This window comes from Erythrolamprus reginae, chromosome Z, assembly GCF_031021105.1.
Source record: "Erythrolamprus reginae isolate rEryReg1 chromosome Z, rEryReg1.hap1, whole genome shotgun sequence".
NCBI lineage: Eukaryota > Metazoa > Chordata > Lepidosauria > Squamata > Dipsadidae > Erythrolamprus > Erythrolamprus reginae.
The window spans coordinates 28,212,347-28,233,432 of record NC_091963.1 but is presented as its reverse complement, the minus strand read 5'-3'; the positions used below and the strand labels follow the sequence as shown (position 1 = coordinate 28,233,432).

The following is a 21,086-nucleotide window of genomic DNA, read 5'->3' as shown; positions in this document are numbered from 1 at the left end:
TGACCTTTCTTCTTCTTTTTGGCTGTTTATTCACTTGGCTTAAGATCTGTCATCTATTTTATACCATAAAACAGTCTGGGGGGAAAAATCCCTTTTTTTCTTCTATATTAATCACAAAGATGAAATGAAAGACTAAAGGTTGATGCAGTTTTACATACATTGAAAACCTAATCTCTTCAATCAATAGAATGGGACAGATGTTGAATAACTTTCCCATCTCTATATGCTTTGGTCACTCTTCATAATAACTTTTTAGTCAGCATTAGCTTGGTAGCCATAGATGTAATAGCAAACTTATTGTACATAACTGAACCAGTTTGAGAATGTAAGGTTCAGAATGAACCCCAAATGACATCTGAGAACTGCTGTACTGCCTTTTCAGAAGGTACAGTCAAAAACCTGCCATCTAAGTAACCTAAATCAATCACTGCTTGCTTCAGAGCTGGGTTCTCAAAAGCGTATTAGGTGCTTCACATAATTTCCTGCAGCCCACAACCATTCTTGTCAGCCACCATTAGTAACACACCGCAGCAAGAGCCAGGTCGTTCATTCGTTCAGTTTCTAGCCACTCACCTGAACTAAGTGACTCTGGGCAGCTTGATAGGATCAGGAGAGCAGAACAGTCAGCACGGGGAATCCAAGTGCAGAGCAATGAGCTAGGTGCAGCTCTGTAGTATCAGAAGCATATGCACGTCTGTCTGGACTTTCCATTCTTCCACTGCGCAATAGGGATTCTGGATTCTTCTCCACAGAGCCAGTTCCTTCCCTGCTCATGCAGAAGTTATTCTGATGGCAGTAGCAAGGTAACAAAGTTATCACCGCAGCCTAAATGGCCATGTAAAATAACCATCTTGTACATTTAATTTTAATTAATTTGTGTTTGAACACATGCCATAATATAGTACAGTGTGTTCTGAGATCACCCGCGAAAGTCGAATTTCCGCGAAGTAGAGGTGCAGAAGTAAATACACTATTTTTGGCTATGAACAGTATCACAAACCTTCCCTTAACACTTTAAACCCCTAAATTGCAATTTTCCATTCCCTTAGCAACCGTTTAGATTATTACTCACCATGTTTATTTATTAAAGTTTATTAAAAAAATATTTATTAAAAGCAGACTAAAGTTTGGCGATGACATATGACGTCATTGGGTGGGGAAAACCGTGGTATAGGGGAAAAACCTGTGAAGTATTTTTTAAATTAATATTTAAAAAAAATGTGGTATAGACTTTTCGCGAAGTTCGAACCCGCGAAAATCGAGGGAACACTGTATTCTTCATTTTCTTCATATAGTATTAATTGCTAGAGACTTTTGTAACAATAAATGAAAAGGATTAATTGTTACAGCTCTTGGGTTAATTAATCTTCATGGGGTGTTGATGACAATTTGAGTTTATGCTAAGATTTTTTTTGCTTGTTTGTTTAAGAAAATTTATACAACTGCATACTCCCTCATGGCAACTGTAGGCATCTTAAAGATAATAAAAACACAATGTAAAACTAATAATAAAACTAATAAATAAAATAATAATAATAATAATAATAATAATAATAATAATAATAATAATAAATAACTTTCCCCTTGTTGACACACACTCAAAGCAGCCATTTAATGGGCTCCATCCCACTCTGGATTTCCCAGGCACACTGATAAAACCACGTCTTCAGGGCTGTACACAAGATTGTTACAGTGGAAGCCAGTCTAATTTCTGGAAGGATGACGTTCCAATTGGAGGGAGCCACCATGGAGAAATCCCTTCTTCTGAATTCCGACAGATGTAGAGAAATATGATGTATTTTTGAATAGTGATAATGTATTTGCTTTCTTTTGCTGATAAATGAGCAAAAAGAGGGAAGCAAAAAAAAGAGTAAAAAAATAGAGTTTTAAAAATTTCAATTGGATCATACTATCTAGCTCAGTGATGGCGAACCTTTTTCCCCTCGGGTGCCAAAAGAGCGTGGGCATGTGCTATTGTATATGCACGCGTGCCCACACCCATAATTCAATGCCTGGGGAAGGTGAAAACAGCTTCTCTCGCCCCCCCAGAGGCCCTCTGGAAGCTGGAAATGGCCTGTTTCCCAATTTCTGGTGGGCCAAGTAGGCTCATGTTTTGCCCTCCCCATGTTCCAATGGCTTCCCTGGAGCTAGGGAAGGGAAAAAACGTCCTGCCCCATCCCCGCCAGAGGTTGTCTGGAAGCCAAAGACGCCCTCCAGAGCCTCTGTCTGAGCCAAAAAATCAGCTGGCTGGCAAACACATGCACTTTAGAACTGAGCTAGGGCAACAGCTTGCGTGCCAGCAGATATGGCTCTGTGTGCCACCTTTGGCACCCGTGCCATAGGTTCGCCATCACTGATCTAGCTTAACAAGTTAGAATTGGGTCTCAGAATCCTTGGTTTTTATGGATTTTACATTAGATGCTTGTACAGTAATACCTCATCTTACGAACTTAATTGGTTCCAGGACGAGGTTCGTAAGGTGAAAAGTTCGTAAGATGAAACAATGTTTCCCATAGGAATCAATGGAAAAGCCAATAATGCGTGCAAGCCGATTAGGAAAATCCTGAACATTAAGGCTTAAAAAAAAAAAAAGCTGCCAGCAGACGAAGCTGAGGCGAACCAAGTGGGGGGAGGGAAACCCATGGAGATCCAGAGGGGAGAATGGTGCAAGACAGGGTGGGGAAAAACGGGGGAAACCCATGGAGATCCAGAGGGGAGAATGGGGCAGAACAGGGTGGGAAAAAACGGGAGGAACCCATGGAGATCCAGAGGGGAGAATGGGGCAGGACAGGGTGGGAAAAAGCGGGAGGAACCCATGGAGATCCAGAGGGGAGAATGGGGCAGGACAGGGTGGGGGAAAACGGGGAAAACCCATGGAGATCCAGAGGGGAGAATGGGGCAGGACAGGGTGGGAAAAAGCGGGAGGAACCCATGGAGATCCAGAAGGGAGAATGGGGCAGGACAGGGTGGGAAAAAACGGGGGAAACCCATGGAGATCCAGAAGGGAGAATGGGGCAGGACAGGGTGGGAAAAAACGGGGGAAACCCATGGAGATCCAGAGGGGAGAATGGGGCAGGACAGGGTGGGAAAAAAAGGGGGAAACCCATGGAGATCCAGAGGGGAGAATGGGGCAGGACAGGGTGGGGAAAAACGGGGGAAACCCATGGAGATCCAGAGGGGAGAATGGTGCAAGACAGGGTGGGAAAAAGCGGGAGGAACCCATGGAGATCCAGAGGGGAGAATGGGGCAGGACAGGGTGGGAAAAAGCGGGAGGAACCCATGGAGATCCAGAGGGGAGAATGGGGCAGGACAGGGTGGGAAAAAAAGGGGGAAACCCATGGAGATCCAGAGGGGAGAATGGTGCAAGACAGGGTGGGGAAAAACGAGAGGAACTCAAGTCTGGAAGTGGGGCATCCCAGTGGCCGGCGGCAGGTTCGTAAGGTGAAAAAAGTTCGTAAGAAGAGGCAAAAAAATTCCGAACCCTGGGTTCGTATCTTAAAAAGTTCGTATGACGAGGGGTTCGTATCATGAGGTATCACTGTACCTGGATTGCTACTGTGTTATACCATTTTGATTTGCAAGTCTGTCTATAAAAATATAAGATACTGCTGGTTTAAAAATACTTTATAACACAATATCTTAGTTTTCTTGTCACTCAAATGTCATTCATTGTGACATCAAATGGTGGTTTCAGATGACTTCATGATTTACTTAATTCCATTAATCTCAAATGATCCACTCTCTAAATACTTTTAAATAAAATGGTTCTCCATTGATAGAATTGAAGTTTGTAATCTATAGTGTATCACCGAATTTGGGTTTATAAAGGAGTAAATATGCATAAGATTGCACTAATTTTGTTTTATATTTTACCACATTAGTATTGTAAACACCCTGTGGCAAAAATTCCAAAATTTAATTGGTTAACAATTCCCTTAGTATCCCAGTAATTTTTCATGGTGCCTCCAGATTCAAAGTTTGTGTGGTGTCTCACAGATGGTGGATATCACTATGTTATCCTGTGGAGTTCCTCTGACTTTGCTGTGGCACCCTGAGGCATTGTGGCACACAGTTGGGAACTGCAGCCTTACAATTTGGCTTTGAAGTTTGTTGGAATGTGATACATACGTTTTATTTGTTTATTTGTTAAAATAAATCCTCGCTGTTTCAAATCTTAAGTCACAGGAACAACCACCTTTTCCTACTGGTGCATCTTTTTCTGTAGAGTATTTGGCTAACTGCTGTCAATAGACATCAGAGAGAGATGCTATCATAGGTGCAGACATGAGTGAATCATTAACGTTGAAAGCAGAACTTTGTGCATCATCCCTCTAGACAGATCTGTCTCATCTTGATGTGGGTATTTTGTATACATGTCCCTGCTGGTGCTTTGAATGTTTATTGTATACATAAAGTGCAATTCATATTTTCTGTATTTCTAAATGTCATGAACATCCAGAGAAATGGAAAAAGTAATGTTTTGTCTTCCCTTTTGTGTTTTTTAAGACGTGTTTTGATTTTCTTTTGATCAGAGCAAGACCAGTTGTGACGATAAATGCTAACCTTCAGCTCTCCCCAATGATTGTAAATCCAGAAAATAAAACCTGTCAGCTTCCTGGTACAATGACCTTAGTGGCCTGGTAAGTCGGAAAATAAATAAATAATTTTTTTTCAGACAAGCTTTCCTGGTTTGCTTGCAAAATGGTTCTTAAATTATGACCAAGTTAATTCAAAAGTATAGAATCTCCACATTATAGCATGGGCCAGTTTACGATTCTAGCTTGTACATTGCTTGAACAGAAGCTAAAACAAGAATCTTATGCAAAGCATGATGATGATGATGATAATGTTGTTGTTGCTGTTGTTATACATTGAGTTGTGTCCAACTCTTGATAAATTTTAGGGACCAATCTGAGGTCTCTCCACATGCTCCGATTTTGCATTTCTTCTTTGAGTTTTTCTATGCTCCAGCTGGTGCCAGCTGTGCAAATCCTATGATATCATTATGAGAAGCTGTTTTTTAAAAATATTTTCCTGGAAAAATGCAACATTGAAGACACCCTCATATTAATAAGTAAAAATTGACAAAATTGTACATGCAAGCTAAAATGCAAGTATAATGATCTGATTCTACATTGTGCTGAGTATAAGTCAATACACCTTAGATAAGAAATAATCATCAGTGCTTGGTTTTTTTAACCAATCGACGAACTATGGAAAGATATACCTTTTCTGAAAATATGAAGTACTATATACTGTAGTTTAATTCACTATCGTTATCATTTTTGCCATTGTCTAGCCATTCTCTCCCATGTTTCCAACCTCTGTGGTCCTGAGTCCTTTGGGAGTTGGATGGCATATAAATACAAACAAACAAACAAACTTTTGTCAGTTGGGCCCGTAATGCAGGCTGATATAGTCATTCCATCTTGTTTTAAGTCTCTTTAATGTATGCTTTTTATCGATCCGTTCTATGACTGTCTTGGCCCACCTATCATCATTTCTTACTATGTGACCAGCCCATTTCCATTTCAGTTCTTTTACTCCCTTGCATTTGTTCTCTAATCTGTGTGCAGGTCTTTCTATTTTGCCTTGTGATGCTAAGCTCTATCCATGACTGTTTAAGCCACTTGTAGCTTTTGTATAGATTGTATAGAGTTAGTGTCCATGTTTCATGTTAGAGCAGGTAGCACACACTAAGAACATAAGAAGAGCCATGCTGAATCAGACCAAAGCCCATCGAGTCCAGCATTCTGTGCACACAGTGGCCCACCAATTGTCCATGGGATCTTGAGCAGAAAGAGAAGGCAAGACCCTCCCTTTCCCCTGACCAGGGCCGCCGATAGACCGGTACTACTGGGAGTCGCGTCATGGGTCCCGGGGAAATTGAATAATGGGGGGGGGCGGCGCTTCTCCTGCTGAGCCCAGTCCTCTCCCGATGGCTTTCGGCTCCTCCCGCCGAGGAGCTGCAAGGCTGGCCTCGGAACCCCGCGCGGCCAGCGTTCCCTCGTGCCCGGTGGGCTCCCCTTTCCTAAACCCCTGCCAGCCCCCTCCTTCCCTTCCCGCCCTGCCCTCCTCCGAGGCGTCCCTTGCCCATCATCCCCTGCCGGGCAATGGGGCAGCGGGACTGCTAGATGGGCAGCTCTTCCGGCGAGGGTGGGCAAGGCGCGCCCTTCTCAGCTCTCGGCCTCCGCCCGCGCAGAAAGCATCCTTTCTCGCACCCAGCGCCGGCCATGGGGGCTTCCGCCGCCGCTTTCCGCAAGGCCCCCCGAGGAGCCGCGTGGGTCTCCAGCCTTCTCCTGGTGAGTCACCGCGGCAAGGATGCGGGCGAGGGAGAAAGGGGAACCCGGCGCCTCGGGCGCTTCCCTCTTGCGGTAGAGGGATAGGTGGTTTGTGGGGAGCGAAGGAGGGAATTGTAAAAATCACAATTTCTTTCGTTGCTTTTTCTTTCTTTCTCTATTTCTATCTTGCTCTTTCATTCTTTTTTCTTTATCTTGCTTTCTTGCTTTCTCTTGCTTTCTCTCCTTCCTTCCCTCTTTCCATTTCTTTCATTCCCCCTCTCTTTTTATTTCTCTTTCATTCTCTTTCTTTCCTCTTTCTTTCTTTCTTTCGTTTCTTTTTCTTTCTCTCTTTCTCTTTCATTCTTTTTTCTTTCTCTTGCTTTCTTTCTCCCTCGTTCTTTCTCTCCTTCCTTCCCTCCTTCCATTTCTTTCATTCCCCCTCTCTCTTTTTATTTCTCTTTCATTCTCTTTCTTTTTCTTTCTTTCTCTTTCTTGCTCTTTTTCTTTCTCTCTTTTACCTTCCCTTCCTCTATTTCTTCTTTTCTTTCTCCTTCCTACCTATTTCCCTCCCTCCCTTCCTTCAGTCCTTCCTCTCTTACTCTCCCCTTTCATAAGTTTCCTTCCTTCCTTCCTCTGTTCCTGTCCCTTCCCGCTTTCTTTCTTTCTTTCTTTCTTTCCTTCCCTCCCTCCATTTCTTGCTTTCCTTCTCCTTCCTCCCTTCTTTCCTCCCTCGCTCCCTTCTTTCACTCCTTCCTCTCTTACTCTCCCCTTTCACACCTTTCCTTGCTTCCTTTGCACCTTTCCTCTGTTCCTGTCCCTTCCCTCTTTCCTTCCTTTCTTCCCACCCTCCGTCCATTCATTCACCCATTCCTCTCTTGATCGCCCCTTTTACCATTCCTTCCTTCCTTCCTTCCTTCCTCCCTCCCTTCCTTCCTTCCTTCCTTCCTTCATAGCTCGCCCTCACCTTTCTTCCCTTCCTTCCAGATGGGAGTGCCCCCTCAAGACACCCGCCTGACTGTTGGTACCCTGCTTTTTCTCTCCCCTCGTCCTTTCCAGCTCCTCTCCGGTGGCTGCCGGGTGTGGGATCCCCCTCCCCTCTCCCCTTGCTAGAAAGCACATGGTTTTGTCAACAAGAAGGGAGAAGTGCCAAGGAGCCGTAAATAAGCCTCGCTCCGCCTGACCGATGCCAGGATCTTTCTTTCCCTTGTCACTCCCGCTTCTTTCTTTCTCCTGGACGAGTCCACACAATCGGCTTAACCCAGTTCCTGAAATAGCCTATGGCAGTGCTTCCCAACCTTGACAACTTGAAGATATCTGGACTTCAACTCCCAGAATTCCCCAGCCAGCATTCGCTGGCTGGGGAATTCTGGGAGTTAAAGTCCAGATATCTTCAAGTTGCCAAGGTTGGGAAACACTGGCCTATGGGACCGCCTCGCTTGGCGTGAAGCGGGAAATGATCCCCGGGGGATGGAGTGGCTTGGCGACTTAAAATAGTTTTAAAATGGCGGGGGGGGGGCAGACACTTAGGCTGTATGGGGCCCCAAAATTCCTGGTGGTGGCCCTGCCCCTGACCTTCAACAAATGGTACCCAAGGGAATCCTGCCTGTCTCAACCAGCATAAAAGCAGCACTTGGACATCCATTTCAATAACCACCAATACATTTGGCATCCATGAATTTGTTTATCCTGCCTTGAAGCTATCCAGGCTGACAGCTGTCATGACCTCTACTGGAAGTGAATTCCATAATCACTGATCGAACACTTTTCTCTTTAGGCATAGAGGGAAGATTGTTCTTGAAAATTAGACTTACAGTTGCTTGCCAAATGCCTGCCAACCACATTTAACATGCCATTCAATTTCTTTTGTTGTATCATCTTCCATTGAGATCCATTGGCCAAGGTATATGGTAATGGTCTATTACGCCTAGTTCTTCTCCAGATATATATATTTCCTTTCTTTAATGAATTTATTAAACAAAACATGGCTGTTTTTCAGAATTGTTTTTAAGCCAAATGGTTCTACCTGCTTCATTCAGTTCTTATATGTTTCTTTGTTGCTCTTCTGCACCTTGTGAGAAGAGAACAACAATATCATATGAAAATCTTAAGAGATTTTAAAAGGCACCATTGATTTTTATTCCATCTTTTGCTTAGTCCAGCTTGCAAAATACTTTTTAGGGCAGGCTGAGAAATATACTGTAATTTAATTTGTGTTTATTTGATTCTTTATTTACCTATCTGGAATTTACCACCTCTAAAGAAAGTAGATTGTACGATATAGATATATTCTTCCTATATCTAATCGTCCGAAATTCTAGCTTGAAACAAGAAATATATACATCATAACATTGTACCAAGCTTCCCCAACTAAGTGTCCTCTAGATTTATGCTGTATAATCAGTGTATACATCAGATATATTGATGATTAATTTATACATAGCAAGCTAAAATAATATTTTATTATTTATTGTATTTATTTATTTATTGTAATATACAATAATTGAGTCAAAATCGATGAAATGTTGATTACAGATTGGTAGATTTATTTTTTTTGAACATGATTATAAATTTATGTTTTATAAAACCCAAATATTTATACAGAAATAGCTATATGGTTTCAAATATATTTTCATGACATACTGGTTTCTTTTTTGATTTATAAAAAAATTAATTTGTGAGAGACTACAGCTAGTTATTGCTCAATTCATTTAAACATGTCAGAATTCTTTTTTTCCTACCTGTGGGAAGGATCAGTTGTATTCTGATTTCTCCTAGTGTTTTTGAATTGGATTTTATGGAAAAAAGAATGTTTAAATGTGATTTTTCTGATAGAGGTATCAGTGGATATGTTACATGAATACAATAGTTGAAAGTGGGTTGTAGCACACTGTTACATTATAAAATACATTGCCCTTGAGATTTAACTGTTACTCTAAATGCAGTCTTCCGAAATGATTGAAGAACAGCTGCTAGTTTTTCATTCTGTAATTTTTCTCTATAGTTGTTAAAGCCTCATGGTATACATATGCAAACAATTATTAGGGAAACTCCAAGAGACAAATATTTCCTTTACACCATGGGATAGGTTTCTGTATCTCTTAGCCAGCTGTGCAACTTGTGCAAAATGCCTTTTGATTGACATTTCAAGATAAAATGAATGAAAAATCATATGAACTATTAAAAAGGCCAGGAAAGCTAAAGGTTTGAACGAGAATATAAAAATAGTATCTACTATAAAGAAAATATTGTTTTGAATAGATGGAGAATTGTTATTAAAATGTATGAATTTTGTTTTCTTACCCACAGAGAAATCATTAAAAAATTATTTAAAATTTGGGTAAAATATGTAGTAAACAGAAAGTTGAATTCAAATTAAGTTAATGATGCCTTAGTCGCTATAGAATTTATTTATTTATTTTGCACATGGTATACAATGTCAGGAAGATGTACGCATCCAAGATGGTTTGGATTGCTAGTTCATTCTGTCTTGTGCTTGCATGCGGGGAGGTGGGGTTGAACTAGCTTTACACTAATTAACTAGTGATTAATTTGGGTTGCTGGTTCTTCCAAGATTTTCCACCAGTCATACCTTGCCTTGTGTCATGATGCCTCCCACCCAGCATTGACTTCCTCCTTCCAACACATCCACCAAAGTGGCACCCATTTGTCTACTTGCAGTATTGTATACTTTCGAACTAGTGAGTGGGCAATGAGAGTTCATCCATCTCAGGGAAAAAGATAGCTCAAACCATTGAAGTGCACTTCATTTATGGCTGGCTATTATTACAGTGCCACTAAGCCTCTACACCACCATGTCACCTGTCTAAAGACTTAGTCTGCTTAGCATTTGAATAAGGTGTTACTTTTTCTGTCCCAACTCTGCTCCCCATCTTCAACATTTTGCATGAATAGTATAAATCAGTAAAATGTGGCATCAATCAACAGAAGGAACATTTGATGCTAAGGTGTATGTGCTTTATCAACCCCCTCATATAAGATTAGATAAAATGTATCCTAATTACATTTAAAAAAAATAAAAGACAATCTGTTGTAGGCATCAAGATGTTTTTATTGCCATCATCTTATAGAAAGTAATGTGACTTAAGATAAGTATGACTACTATTTTGTGCTGATGTCCTAAATTATTAAGTTAAAGTTATACTACTATAGGACTGGCATAGTCCTATATCAGTCCTGTGCCGGCCTTATTAGGTTTATTGTTGTGAGCTGCCTCGAGTCTTCGGAAAGGGATGGCATACAAATCTAATAAATTATTATTATTATTATGTCAGTACAACACAGCAAATGAGATCACTATGCTGGATTTCGTATTTCATCACCAGTCGGGCATTTCCCAAGCACCTAGGACTGCGTGATGTAGCGGCGAATTATGTTTGCCAATCCCAGTAAAGCGGCCTTTCGCAATTGACAGAAGGAGATTTTGTCAATTCCAATGGTTTTCAAATGTCCGCTGAGATCCTTTGGTACTGCACCTAGCGTATTATTATTATTATTATTATTATTATTATTATTATTATTATTATTAATTGTAAGTCATTGATTGATCCAAAGTTAAATTATTTGTTATTTTATATAGCCTCTATTTTAACAATATCTTCACACATGTCCCCACATAAGGACAAGGAACATTACTGGATCCCAACCTCACAGTGGCCCAATACTTGTAAGAAAAACCAAGCCCTTAAAGCTTTTTAGAAACATTGGAGGGCAGTGCCTGATGAATAGCAAGGAGAGTGGTATTTCAAAAGCAGAATGGTTTATTTATTTACTCATTTATTCATTCATTTGACTTATATGCTGCTTAATCCCTTAGGACTCAGGGCGACTTCTTGGTTGCCAAGAGTACTAGCTTACTAAATAGTACATATTTAACATGGACCTGGAAGACCTACCTGGAAGAGTCCTCAGAGAGGGGCGGCATACAAATCCAATTAAATCTAAATTTACGCTCTGTTAGGTCTAGTGGAACAGATACTCTCTGTGCCAATCAGGGCTTTAAAAGTGATAATCAGTTCCTTGAATTGCTCAGCCCTCCAAGACTAATCTACATACATACAGGTTCCCCCGCACAGGTATGCTAGTCATTCCTGACTCTAGGGGGAGGTGCTCATCTCCATTTCTAAGCCAAAGGGCCACTGCTGTCCAAAGACATCTCTATGGTCACCGACTGGCATGACTAAATGCCAAAGGCGCACGGAACGCTCTTACCTTTCCACCAAAGGTGGTCCCTCTTTTTCTATTTGCATTTTTTACATATTTTCGAACTGCTACTTTGGCAGAAGCTGGGACAAATAACGGAAGTTATGCAGCACTACGGATTCGAACTGCTAAACTACCAACCTTCTGATCAACAAGCTCAATGTCTTAGCCATTGAGGTACTGCGTCCTTCTCCTAATCTACATACTTAGGTATAATTGTCATATGCAATTGGGATGCCATGTGCAAGTTTTTTGGTTTTCACTTTTTGACCCCTCATTTAAGAAGCATTAGCATGTTCATTTCTCACAATAACATAATAATTTGATAATTCTTGGGAAAGTATAAAATAACATATCCTAAAACTTTTAGAATCAGTGATAATAAGCCTTATTTACTACACTCAAAGTTAAACTGACTTTAACTTTAACTTAATTTGTGTGTAGATATGGATGAATATCTAATTAGATGATGTGAATTATACCAGCATTACTCCAGCAAGAATACTAGCTGTTAACCGTTTCTCTCTCAGGGAGAAGGACAGTTTCTAAATGTGATGGATAAATAAAATTAGTAGCAAAATTGATTATCAGTAAATTGTAGCTCTGTGGCACAAAAGGCATGTATGCATACATCTAAGTGGTAGCTATGGTCTATAATGATTTAAAAATCTATTTTTGGTTATTTGTGAACATAGACTGATAAAAGTCATATTATTATGATTTTTAACCAGAGACAGGTTACAAGCGGTGTGCCACAAGTGTCTGTTCTGGGTCCTATTCTTTTTAATATGTTTGTGAGTGACATAGGGGAAGGTTTGGTAGGGAAGGTTTGCCTATTTGCCGATGACTCTAAAGTGTGCAATAGGGTTGATATTCCTGGGGGGGTCTGTAATATGGTAAATGATTTAGCTTTACTAGATAAATGGTCAAAGCAATGGAAACTGCAGTTTAATGTTTCCAAATGTAAAATAATGCACTTGGTGAAAAGGAATCCTCAATCTGAGTATTGCATTGGCAGTTCTGTGTTAGCAAAAACTTCAGAAGAGAAGGATTTAGGGGTAGTAATTTCTGACAGTCTCAAAATGGGTGAGCAGTGTGGTCGGGCAGTAGGAAAAGCAAGTAGGATGCTTGGCTGCATAGCTAGAGGTATCACAAGCAGGAAGAGGGAGATTGTGATCCCCTTATATAGAGCGTTGGTGAGAATTTAAACATGCCTGGGATAAACATATATCCATTGTAAGATAAAATACAGGAAATAGTTAAAGGGCAGACTAGATGGACCATGAGGTCTTTTTCTGCCGTCGGTCTTCTATGTTTCTATGTTTCTATTTTTATAAAATTTATATTATATTTTATGCATGAGAAAGTCATATAATAAAAATGCTCTTTTATTGATGTGATTATGATTTAATTTGTAACAATGACTCGGCAATAGTCAGATGAATGGGATATATAAAATATTTAATGCCACCGTGTGATATCACATCCCTGGAAGCTAAGATCAAGTTTACAACAGTAAATCAATCATTTAAAAAAAAACACAGTTGATTTAATAATGAGAGATAACATCTCCGAAAAGATGAGTTGCCATTTAATTAGGATATGTAAAATAGGTTTGTTAAATCCATCCATTAGGGGCTTGTGCATCTATGAATGTTACTTGAACAAAAATTGTAAAAAGTCATATCTAAATTTCTGCATTTTTGCTTATTTTGATTTTGTTAGAAGACTGGGCACATGTTTTGGAATTTAAGAGCTTGAGATCCTTGGCTTTAAAAACATAATTATTTAGTTATGTTGTCTAGGAAGATAATTTAGAAAAAAATCAGAATCAGGTTTCTTTTAGTTAAGCAGTAGAGGTGAAACATGGAAGAAATGAATAATCGAAATGCTATTTGAGCAGTATGTTTTATATGGCAGGTTTTGTAAAGAAGAAGACAAAAGAAAACAGATGTTAATAAGTTTTTTTAATGTCTACCAGAACTTCCATAAGAGTGTTTTTCTCTTTCCTTTACAGTTTTACTGTAGTAGTTTGTGCAGATTTTCAAAGTCCAGGTTTTTCAGATAATATAGGTAAGTCTTTTTTATATTTGCATGTTAGCATTGAAGTTTGTGGAATTTTGCAGGGGGTGGGGTGATTGAAATTTTTCATGACAGCATTGAGGGATATTTTAAAAGTTAAAGATGTCTTTATGGTCTGCACAATTTAATATGCTTACAGCCAGATGTTAACATTCTTAAAACTGGGTGCTAATGCCAGAAATGCAAATAACAAACATGCTTTATGTTGCTGGTGATAACAGCTTTAAGTCAACCGTTCTCAACCTAGAGTCCTTCAGAGCTTCAAATTCCATAACTCCAATATATGTAACTAAAGGTCGTGCAGGTTTAGATGAATAAATACAGAATAATTCAGCAATAAAAGTATTAAATACATCAAATGATAAACATAAGAAACAATTACTATGATATATTATAATCATAGGACCATGTAGCATTCATCAATAAGAAAATCATTCCATACTCAGGCATTTTGTCTATTTCTATAGCAATGGAAAATATATTTTAATAGTGTCCCATTTTTAAAAGGTTATTATTTATTTATTTATTTATTTATTTATTATTTGATTTGATTTGATTTGATTTGATTTGATTTGATTTGATTTGATTTGTATGCCGCCCCTCTCCATAGACTCGGGGCGGCATACAAATTTATGTCTAACATTTGATGAAAGCATATCACAGAAGGGAAACCTCTGCAGAAAATGTTGGCCATCAAATCCCTTCTGACAAAGACCTGATAAAGAACGAGAATCTTAGCAAGCACGCTTAATAGCACGCTTGACTGAACTGACCCACATTCCAAACCACATAAGATTCTGAAGGTGATCAGATTATTGAATTGCATCTTTTGACCAGCTGGCAATTCATGCAAAATATTGCAAAAGTATTGGGTAGCCTGGTTAATATAAGGTTGAGGTTTTTAGGTGATCGTCAGGCAGAGTCCTCATTATTAGCTCTTCTTAATTTGAATTTGTTTTTATTAATTGGTTTTGTTTTGTTGTTCCTGTTGATAAACAGTTCTGCTGTCCACCCAAAATTAATAAACAAAATTAATATTTTTTAATTTTAATTAATAAACAAAATTAATAATTTTTTTGAAGTCCCTGTGCTATAAGAAGCAAAATAGCGAGACAAAACTTAAGCCCATGAAACGTATTTATGAATTAAAAGACAGTGTTTATTCAGTAGTAAATGCTTCATATTCCACTTTAAATAATCTTTCCTCATGTTTTGGTGATTTGGGGATTGCTGTTTTTTCTAGTACAGCTGGAAGTAAATGTAACACATATTACCCAGCAAAGGACTCACAAAGTTTGGCAGGGTTTGGTGCGTCAATGTTACATCCCTGTTATTTATTTATTATTTATTTATTAGATTTGTATGCCGCCCCTCTCCGTAGACTCGGGGCGGCTCACAACAGTAACAAGAACAATGTAAAAGTTAGTGCTGATTGCAAATTTTTCAAGATGACCCAACTATGTCTAAAGCGCAGGGGTGGGATCTTAGGCTAGCAAGAGAGCTGCAAGGATAGTGACAGTTTTTTAATCCACACTGAGTATATCTCAGATGACAGAAAAGTTTTGAGAAAATTATGGAATCTTTAAGGACAGGAATTCCCAGAAACTTTAAGATATGTGGGCTTCAGCTCTAGTTTCCAGCTACAAGTTGAAGTCCACATATCTTCAAAATGCCGAGATTTAGAAACACCGGTCTAGATTCATCTCCTTAAGAATTTGCAAGATTTTTCAGGTTGCAGAACCTTTTAATTACTTTTGTTTTTTAAAAAAATCATCAAAACCCTGCTTTAGAAACAAAGCAACGGCTATATAAAATTGTCTGAGTTCAGTTGAACTTTTTTTTAATCTTTCTCTTAATCCCATCAAGTTCTCATAGAACCCACGGTTCCATGGAGCAAAGGTTGGAAGTCCTTGGTCTAGATCAGGGAGTGTCAAACTTGCGGCATTACATTATCGTCACATGATGTATTGTGACTTTTCCCCCTTCGCTAAATGGGGAGTGGGAGTAGGCAGCATATGATGCATCTGTCCATGGGCCATGAATTTGACATCCTTGATCTAGGTCAGTGATGGCGAACTTTTTTTCCCCTCGGGTGCCGAAAGAACGTGTGTGTGCCCTATTGCACATGTGCGGGTGCCCACACCATAATTCAATGCCTGGGTAGGGCGAAATCATCTTCCCCCACCTCCCGGAGAACCTTTGGAGGCCACAAATGGCCTGTTTCCCAACTTCTGGTGGACCGAGTAGGCTCATGTTTCACCCTCTCCAAGCTTCAAAGTAGGGAAAGCAAGTAGGATGCTTGGCTGCATAGCTAGAGGTATAACAAGCAGGAAGAGGGAGATTATGATCCCGCTATATAGAATGCTGGTGAGACCACATTTGGAATACTGTGTTCAGTTCTGGAGACCTCACCTACAAAAAGATATTGACAAAATTGAACGGGTCCAAAGACGGGCTACAAGAATGGTGGAAGATCTTAAGCATAAAACGTATCAGGAAAGACTTAATGAACTCAATCTGTATAGTCTGGAGGACAGAAGGAAAAGGGGGGGACATTTAAATATATTAAAGGGTTAAATAAGGTCCAGGAGGGAAGTGTTTTTAATAGGAATGTGAACACAAGAACAAGGGGACACAATCTGAAGTTAGTTGGGGGAAAGATCAAAAGCAACATGAGAAAATATTATTTTACTGAAAGAGTAGTAGATCCTTGGAACAAACTTCCAGCAGACGTGGTAGATAAATCCACAGTAACTGAATTTAAACATGCCTGGGATAAACATATATCCATCCTAAGATAAAATACAGAAAATAGTATAAGGGTAGACTAGATGGACCAGGAGGTCTTTTTCTGCCGTCAGACTTCTATGTTTCTATGTTTCCCTGGAGCCAAATAAAAGTAAAAATGCCCTCCCCCCAGAGGCTCTCTGGAAGCCAAAAATCAGCTGAACAGCATGCACATGCATGTTGGAGTTGAGCTAGGGCAACGGCTTGCATGCTAGCAAATATGGCTACGCATGCTACCTGTGGCACCCGTGCCATAGGTTCGCCATCACTGGTCTAAGTTATAGAAGATTTAATGTAGGGCGACAACTAGAAAGCACAAGAGAATAGGTGTTTAAGAGCGGAAGAGTAGGGGCACTTTCTAAATTTGGCATTTCCTTAATTTCTCAGTCTGAAGAGAAGTGCTGGATGAAGGCAACTGCAACAATCATGTTATTTTCCCAGTTTGCCTGAACTACAGTCCTTTGACTGTAGAGCCTCTGTGGGGTAAGGACAGCTGTTGCCACTTAACCCAGCACTTAACCCAGCATAGAATTTAGCCATTTAAATAATGTCTTGAAAGACGATAGAGACAATCATGTCTATCTTTGTGGGAATAAAGCTGGTATTAGTTCTACTATGAACGCATTTGTCTGTCAAAAATGTTAAATATAGAACCATTTTACTTAGGAGAGTATTGTAGAAATATTGTATATATTTGTTTTGATGTGGTGAATTTCTTGTTAAAAGGCAGTGAAGAATTCACAATAATCCTTGTTTTACCATAGAAAATACCTGGATTTCCTACTGATAGAAAAAGGCAGCTAATTCAGTGAATGTATAGAAGCTACAAAAACAGCAGCTTTCTCTTAAACCAGAGCAGAATGTGAAGGACATTATTTGCCTTTTACAACATTTTGTTTCCTAATGTTCTTTAGTTCTGAAAGCTGAACTACAGTTAGATTCACTAAAAACCCAAGGAGCTGTTAAGAGGACTCTCTTCCTTGATTATCATCAGTCACAACATGCCTTCTCCTTCATGATAACTGCACAGAATTGGCCCACTTGCAAGGACTTTGTGGTTTATCTTAGAGTAAGTTTTGTTCTTTGCTGGTCAAGAAAATCATACTTTCAGGATAGTTATTCTGGAATTAGTTGAATATGGATGAGTACACAATGACAGCTAAAATAAATTTTAAAATGTAACTGGTTTTGTAAATCTGATGTATTTTAATTGTATGGCTCTTTGAAATAATAATTTCCATGAACTTTCTCCTTCAAACTTATAATAGTTGAAAGATAACCATACTTTACCAAAACACTCAACAAATGAGGGAGATAAAATAATGAGATGAGTTGAATGTTAGCCATGTTAAGATATAAATGGAATCCCATTTACTTTATTTGAAATGTACATACGGCATTAATAAAAAATTAAATCTATATAAATTGAACAAATTAAGGATATATTTTCTACTTTATAAATGTCTGACATTTTAGTGAAAATCAAAAAAAATGTTTTTATGGTTTGATTTTTTTTCTCAATAGAGTCCTTATTGATTATTCAAATTATAATGCAGTATTTGAAATTTTGAAATAATGTCTTATTGCTTATTGCTCATCTCATTTTTTTTCGATGCAAGCCACATGAAAATGCACAACCAATTCACACTTGGTAGGGATGAAATGTAATGCAAACTATTTAGTATCAGTTTAGACTCTAGTATACATCACCAGAATTTTCTGTGATAAGGCAGTCACATAATGAAATATCCCAGCAAATTCCAATGCAAAAATTGTTTCTCTAAAGTTAGTAGTTGGACAATTGTGATACATTAGAAGAGGGATGTCAAACTAGTTGCTTGCGGGTCAAATGCATCACGTGCAGGCCACGCCTACCCCAGCTCTGCAAAGGCAAAAAACCTCACAATATATCATGATACACCATGTGACCCAGTTGAATTTGACACCCATGCATTAGAACTATTAAATAGTAAATTCTTTCTATATGAATTATGAAATTACAATTGAGAAATGTCAGATATTGAAATGGTTTGCATGTGCTAATATAAAATACTTAAACAACTAAAAATCCACAAAATATAGAATATATTCAGATTTTATGAGATAACAGTTTAGAACCAAATGTATACAAATACAGTAATATTGCTGACATAATTATTGCTCAAATGTTTAAATTATGTTTACAGATGTTTCAAGAACATCAGATATATTCAATTTCAGTAACTGAATTCAATTCTGTTTTTGTAGTGTTGCTTATATGGAGAATGATTTTTCAATTAACTTTTCAGAAAGGCACAGAAATAAATATATTAGTTAGAAAAACTGTAGAATCAATAGGGCACTTTAGATTGGTGCAACCTGCAGAGGGTTTTTTTGCTGAAATGCATTTAGTAATTGAAAGTTTTGTTTTGTTCTGAAATAGGCCTGGTCTCAGATATCTATCTACTTGATCAATCCAGAACTATCTGGAAGATCATAGAAAAGTTTTCCTTCCTTCTTTCCTTCCTCCCTCCCTCCCTCCCTCCCTCCCAGAGCTGAGAAGACATTACAAGTTATTAAACACATTTTTTTCCACAGAATCCCACAAGTTAGGTTACTCTGAAAGATAATGGTTGATCTGAAGCTATCTAATGAGGTTCATAATATAATGTAGATTTGAATCTGGATTTCTCCTGTCCCATATTTTTACCACTACAGTGTTCCCTCGATTTTCGCGGGTTCGAACTTCGCGAAAAGTCTATACCACGGTTTCTCAAAAATATTAATTAAAAAATACTTTGCGGGTCTTTCCCCTATAACCACGGTTTTTCCCGCCCGATGACGTCATATGTCATCGCCAAACTTTCATCCGACTTTAATAAATTTTTTTTTAATAAACTTTAATAAATAAACATGGTGAGTAATGACCTAAATGGTTGCTAAGGGAATGGGAAATTGCACTTTCGGGGTTTAAATTGTTAAGGGAAGGCTTGTGATACTATTCATTGCCAAAAATAGTGTATTTACTTCCGCATCTCTACTTCACGGAAATTCGACTTTCGCGGGCAGTCTCAGAACGCATCCCCCGCGAAAATCGAGGGAACACTGTATATCATTTTAAAAATAAATTTAGCTAGGCATTTCTAATGTAAATGGAGGCAAGGTGCCATAGAAACTTTAATAGAAATTATTATCTTTGTCTTTTTAAATGTCTTAGCCTGTGAGCCTATGCATATTTGTGATGAAAAGTGTATTACATTGGAAGTAGTCATCCTAACATCTAAATAATCATAGGATTGCAATATTAATTTTTTATTATTGAAATAAAGATCAGATATTTCTTTTGTGCACTAATGAAGAATGATTGTGATATATATATAGGTCAAAATTTAGATTCCCATAATTTAATTCCTCTAGGATGAAACTGAATTTAGAGATAAATTGTCTCCAATCAATATTAGCTTGAACTATACACTGGATGAATCCACATTTTCTGATGTATTATCTGTGAGCCCAATATTGAATTATTACCAAGAAGACAGAATGGAGAAACAGGTATGTACTTTTGCATGAAAATTCTACTATAATATGAAGTTTATTCTATAAGATGGTCTATTTAGCAGTTTCAGCATTCCCTTAACAACCTGAGCCAAATTAGTTCATTATGGTGAGTTAATTGAACCACACTAACCTCACATTTGTTACTCTCCTCCAACTGCATTTTCAAAGAGTTTTCATTCTTGTAGTCCTAGCTAACAATAACAAGATGTGAGAGCATTTGCCTTGTTTTGAAATGGAAAAAATATGCGTATATACCCAGTATGCAGAACATAACCTGGCTTTACATATATAAGTAACTGAGTGTGGCTTGTTGTATTAAGATCAGGGTTTGGAAGGATCAAAATCTTTGGGGGAAGATATTTATAATGGCTATCAAAAGAAACAAAAAGTAGGAAAGGAAATGGCTGGAATTCCTGCCAAAGGGCCCTAACATGAGCAATGCATGTTTTGGACAATTTAGGCATACATTCTTGTGGATTGTGGAGAAGACAACGTGTGCATTCCTGACTTGAAACTTTCCGTTATGCCGTAAGTTGGAACAAGTAAACATATGTATTGTACTTAATGGAATAAAGGTGTTCATTAAAATGTGTATAGGGAAAGTATACAATACAACACAAAAGTAGTTGGAAAGGGAATGCCTACAATTAGAAATCAATTTTAAATGTTGCATGTTGAGAGCTAACTTTAGTTTTTAGTTTACTTTTTCCAATTTGTCAAATGTACAGCATCAAAGGTTTCTTGCAGTTATAAAATCCAAATCCCCTTCTGTATATTTTTGCTTCTTGAAACTTTGTTTATTTAAGCAAAAGAGCAAACATTTTGCTTCATTAGGGCAAAGCTGTTTATATAGTATTTACTTTCACTCAGAACTTGTCAGAGGAATGCTTACAGGAACATATTGGCTGCAGTTATAGCCTCATAACTTATATCTTGTTCTCACAATAATGGATTGGATTGTAACATTTTTTTTTTGTAGTGATAGGGATCAGATTGTAATTGGGGAAGAAAACTATCTCATGCTCACAATCAATTCAAGAAATGAAGGAGAAGGTGCCTATGAAGCTGAGCTACATATAACAATACCTCCAGAAGCAGATTACACGGGTGTTGAGCGGAACAACAAGGTAATGGCCAGCAGAAATATCATTTTTTGGTCTCCACTGGAAATTTTAT

The 21,086-nt window shown here is 38.4% G+C and overlaps 1 protein-coding gene across 1 annotated transcript in view; it reads left to right on the top strand.

The window, feature by feature from the left end:
* The window catches only part of ITGA8 (integrin subunit alpha 8), a 171,601-nt gene that overhangs the window by 91,631 nt on the left and 58,884 nt on the right, over positions 1 to 21,086 (top strand). Inside the window, exons 15-20 of the mRNA XM_070767084.1 lie at positions 4,533 to 4,640; positions 13,519 to 13,574; positions 17,285 to 17,439; positions 19,767 to 19,904; positions 20,371 to 20,438; positions 20,890 to 21,037. Of these exons, the coding sequence (XP_070623185.1) occupies positions 4,533 to 4,640; positions 13,519 to 13,574; positions 17,285 to 17,439; positions 19,767 to 19,904; positions 20,371 to 20,438; positions 20,890 to 21,037 (673 nt within the window). The remainder of the gene's footprint in view (positions 1 to 4,532; positions 4,641 to 13,518; positions 13,575 to 17,284; positions 17,440 to 19,766; positions 19,905 to 20,370; positions 20,439 to 20,889; positions 21,038 to 21,086) is intronic.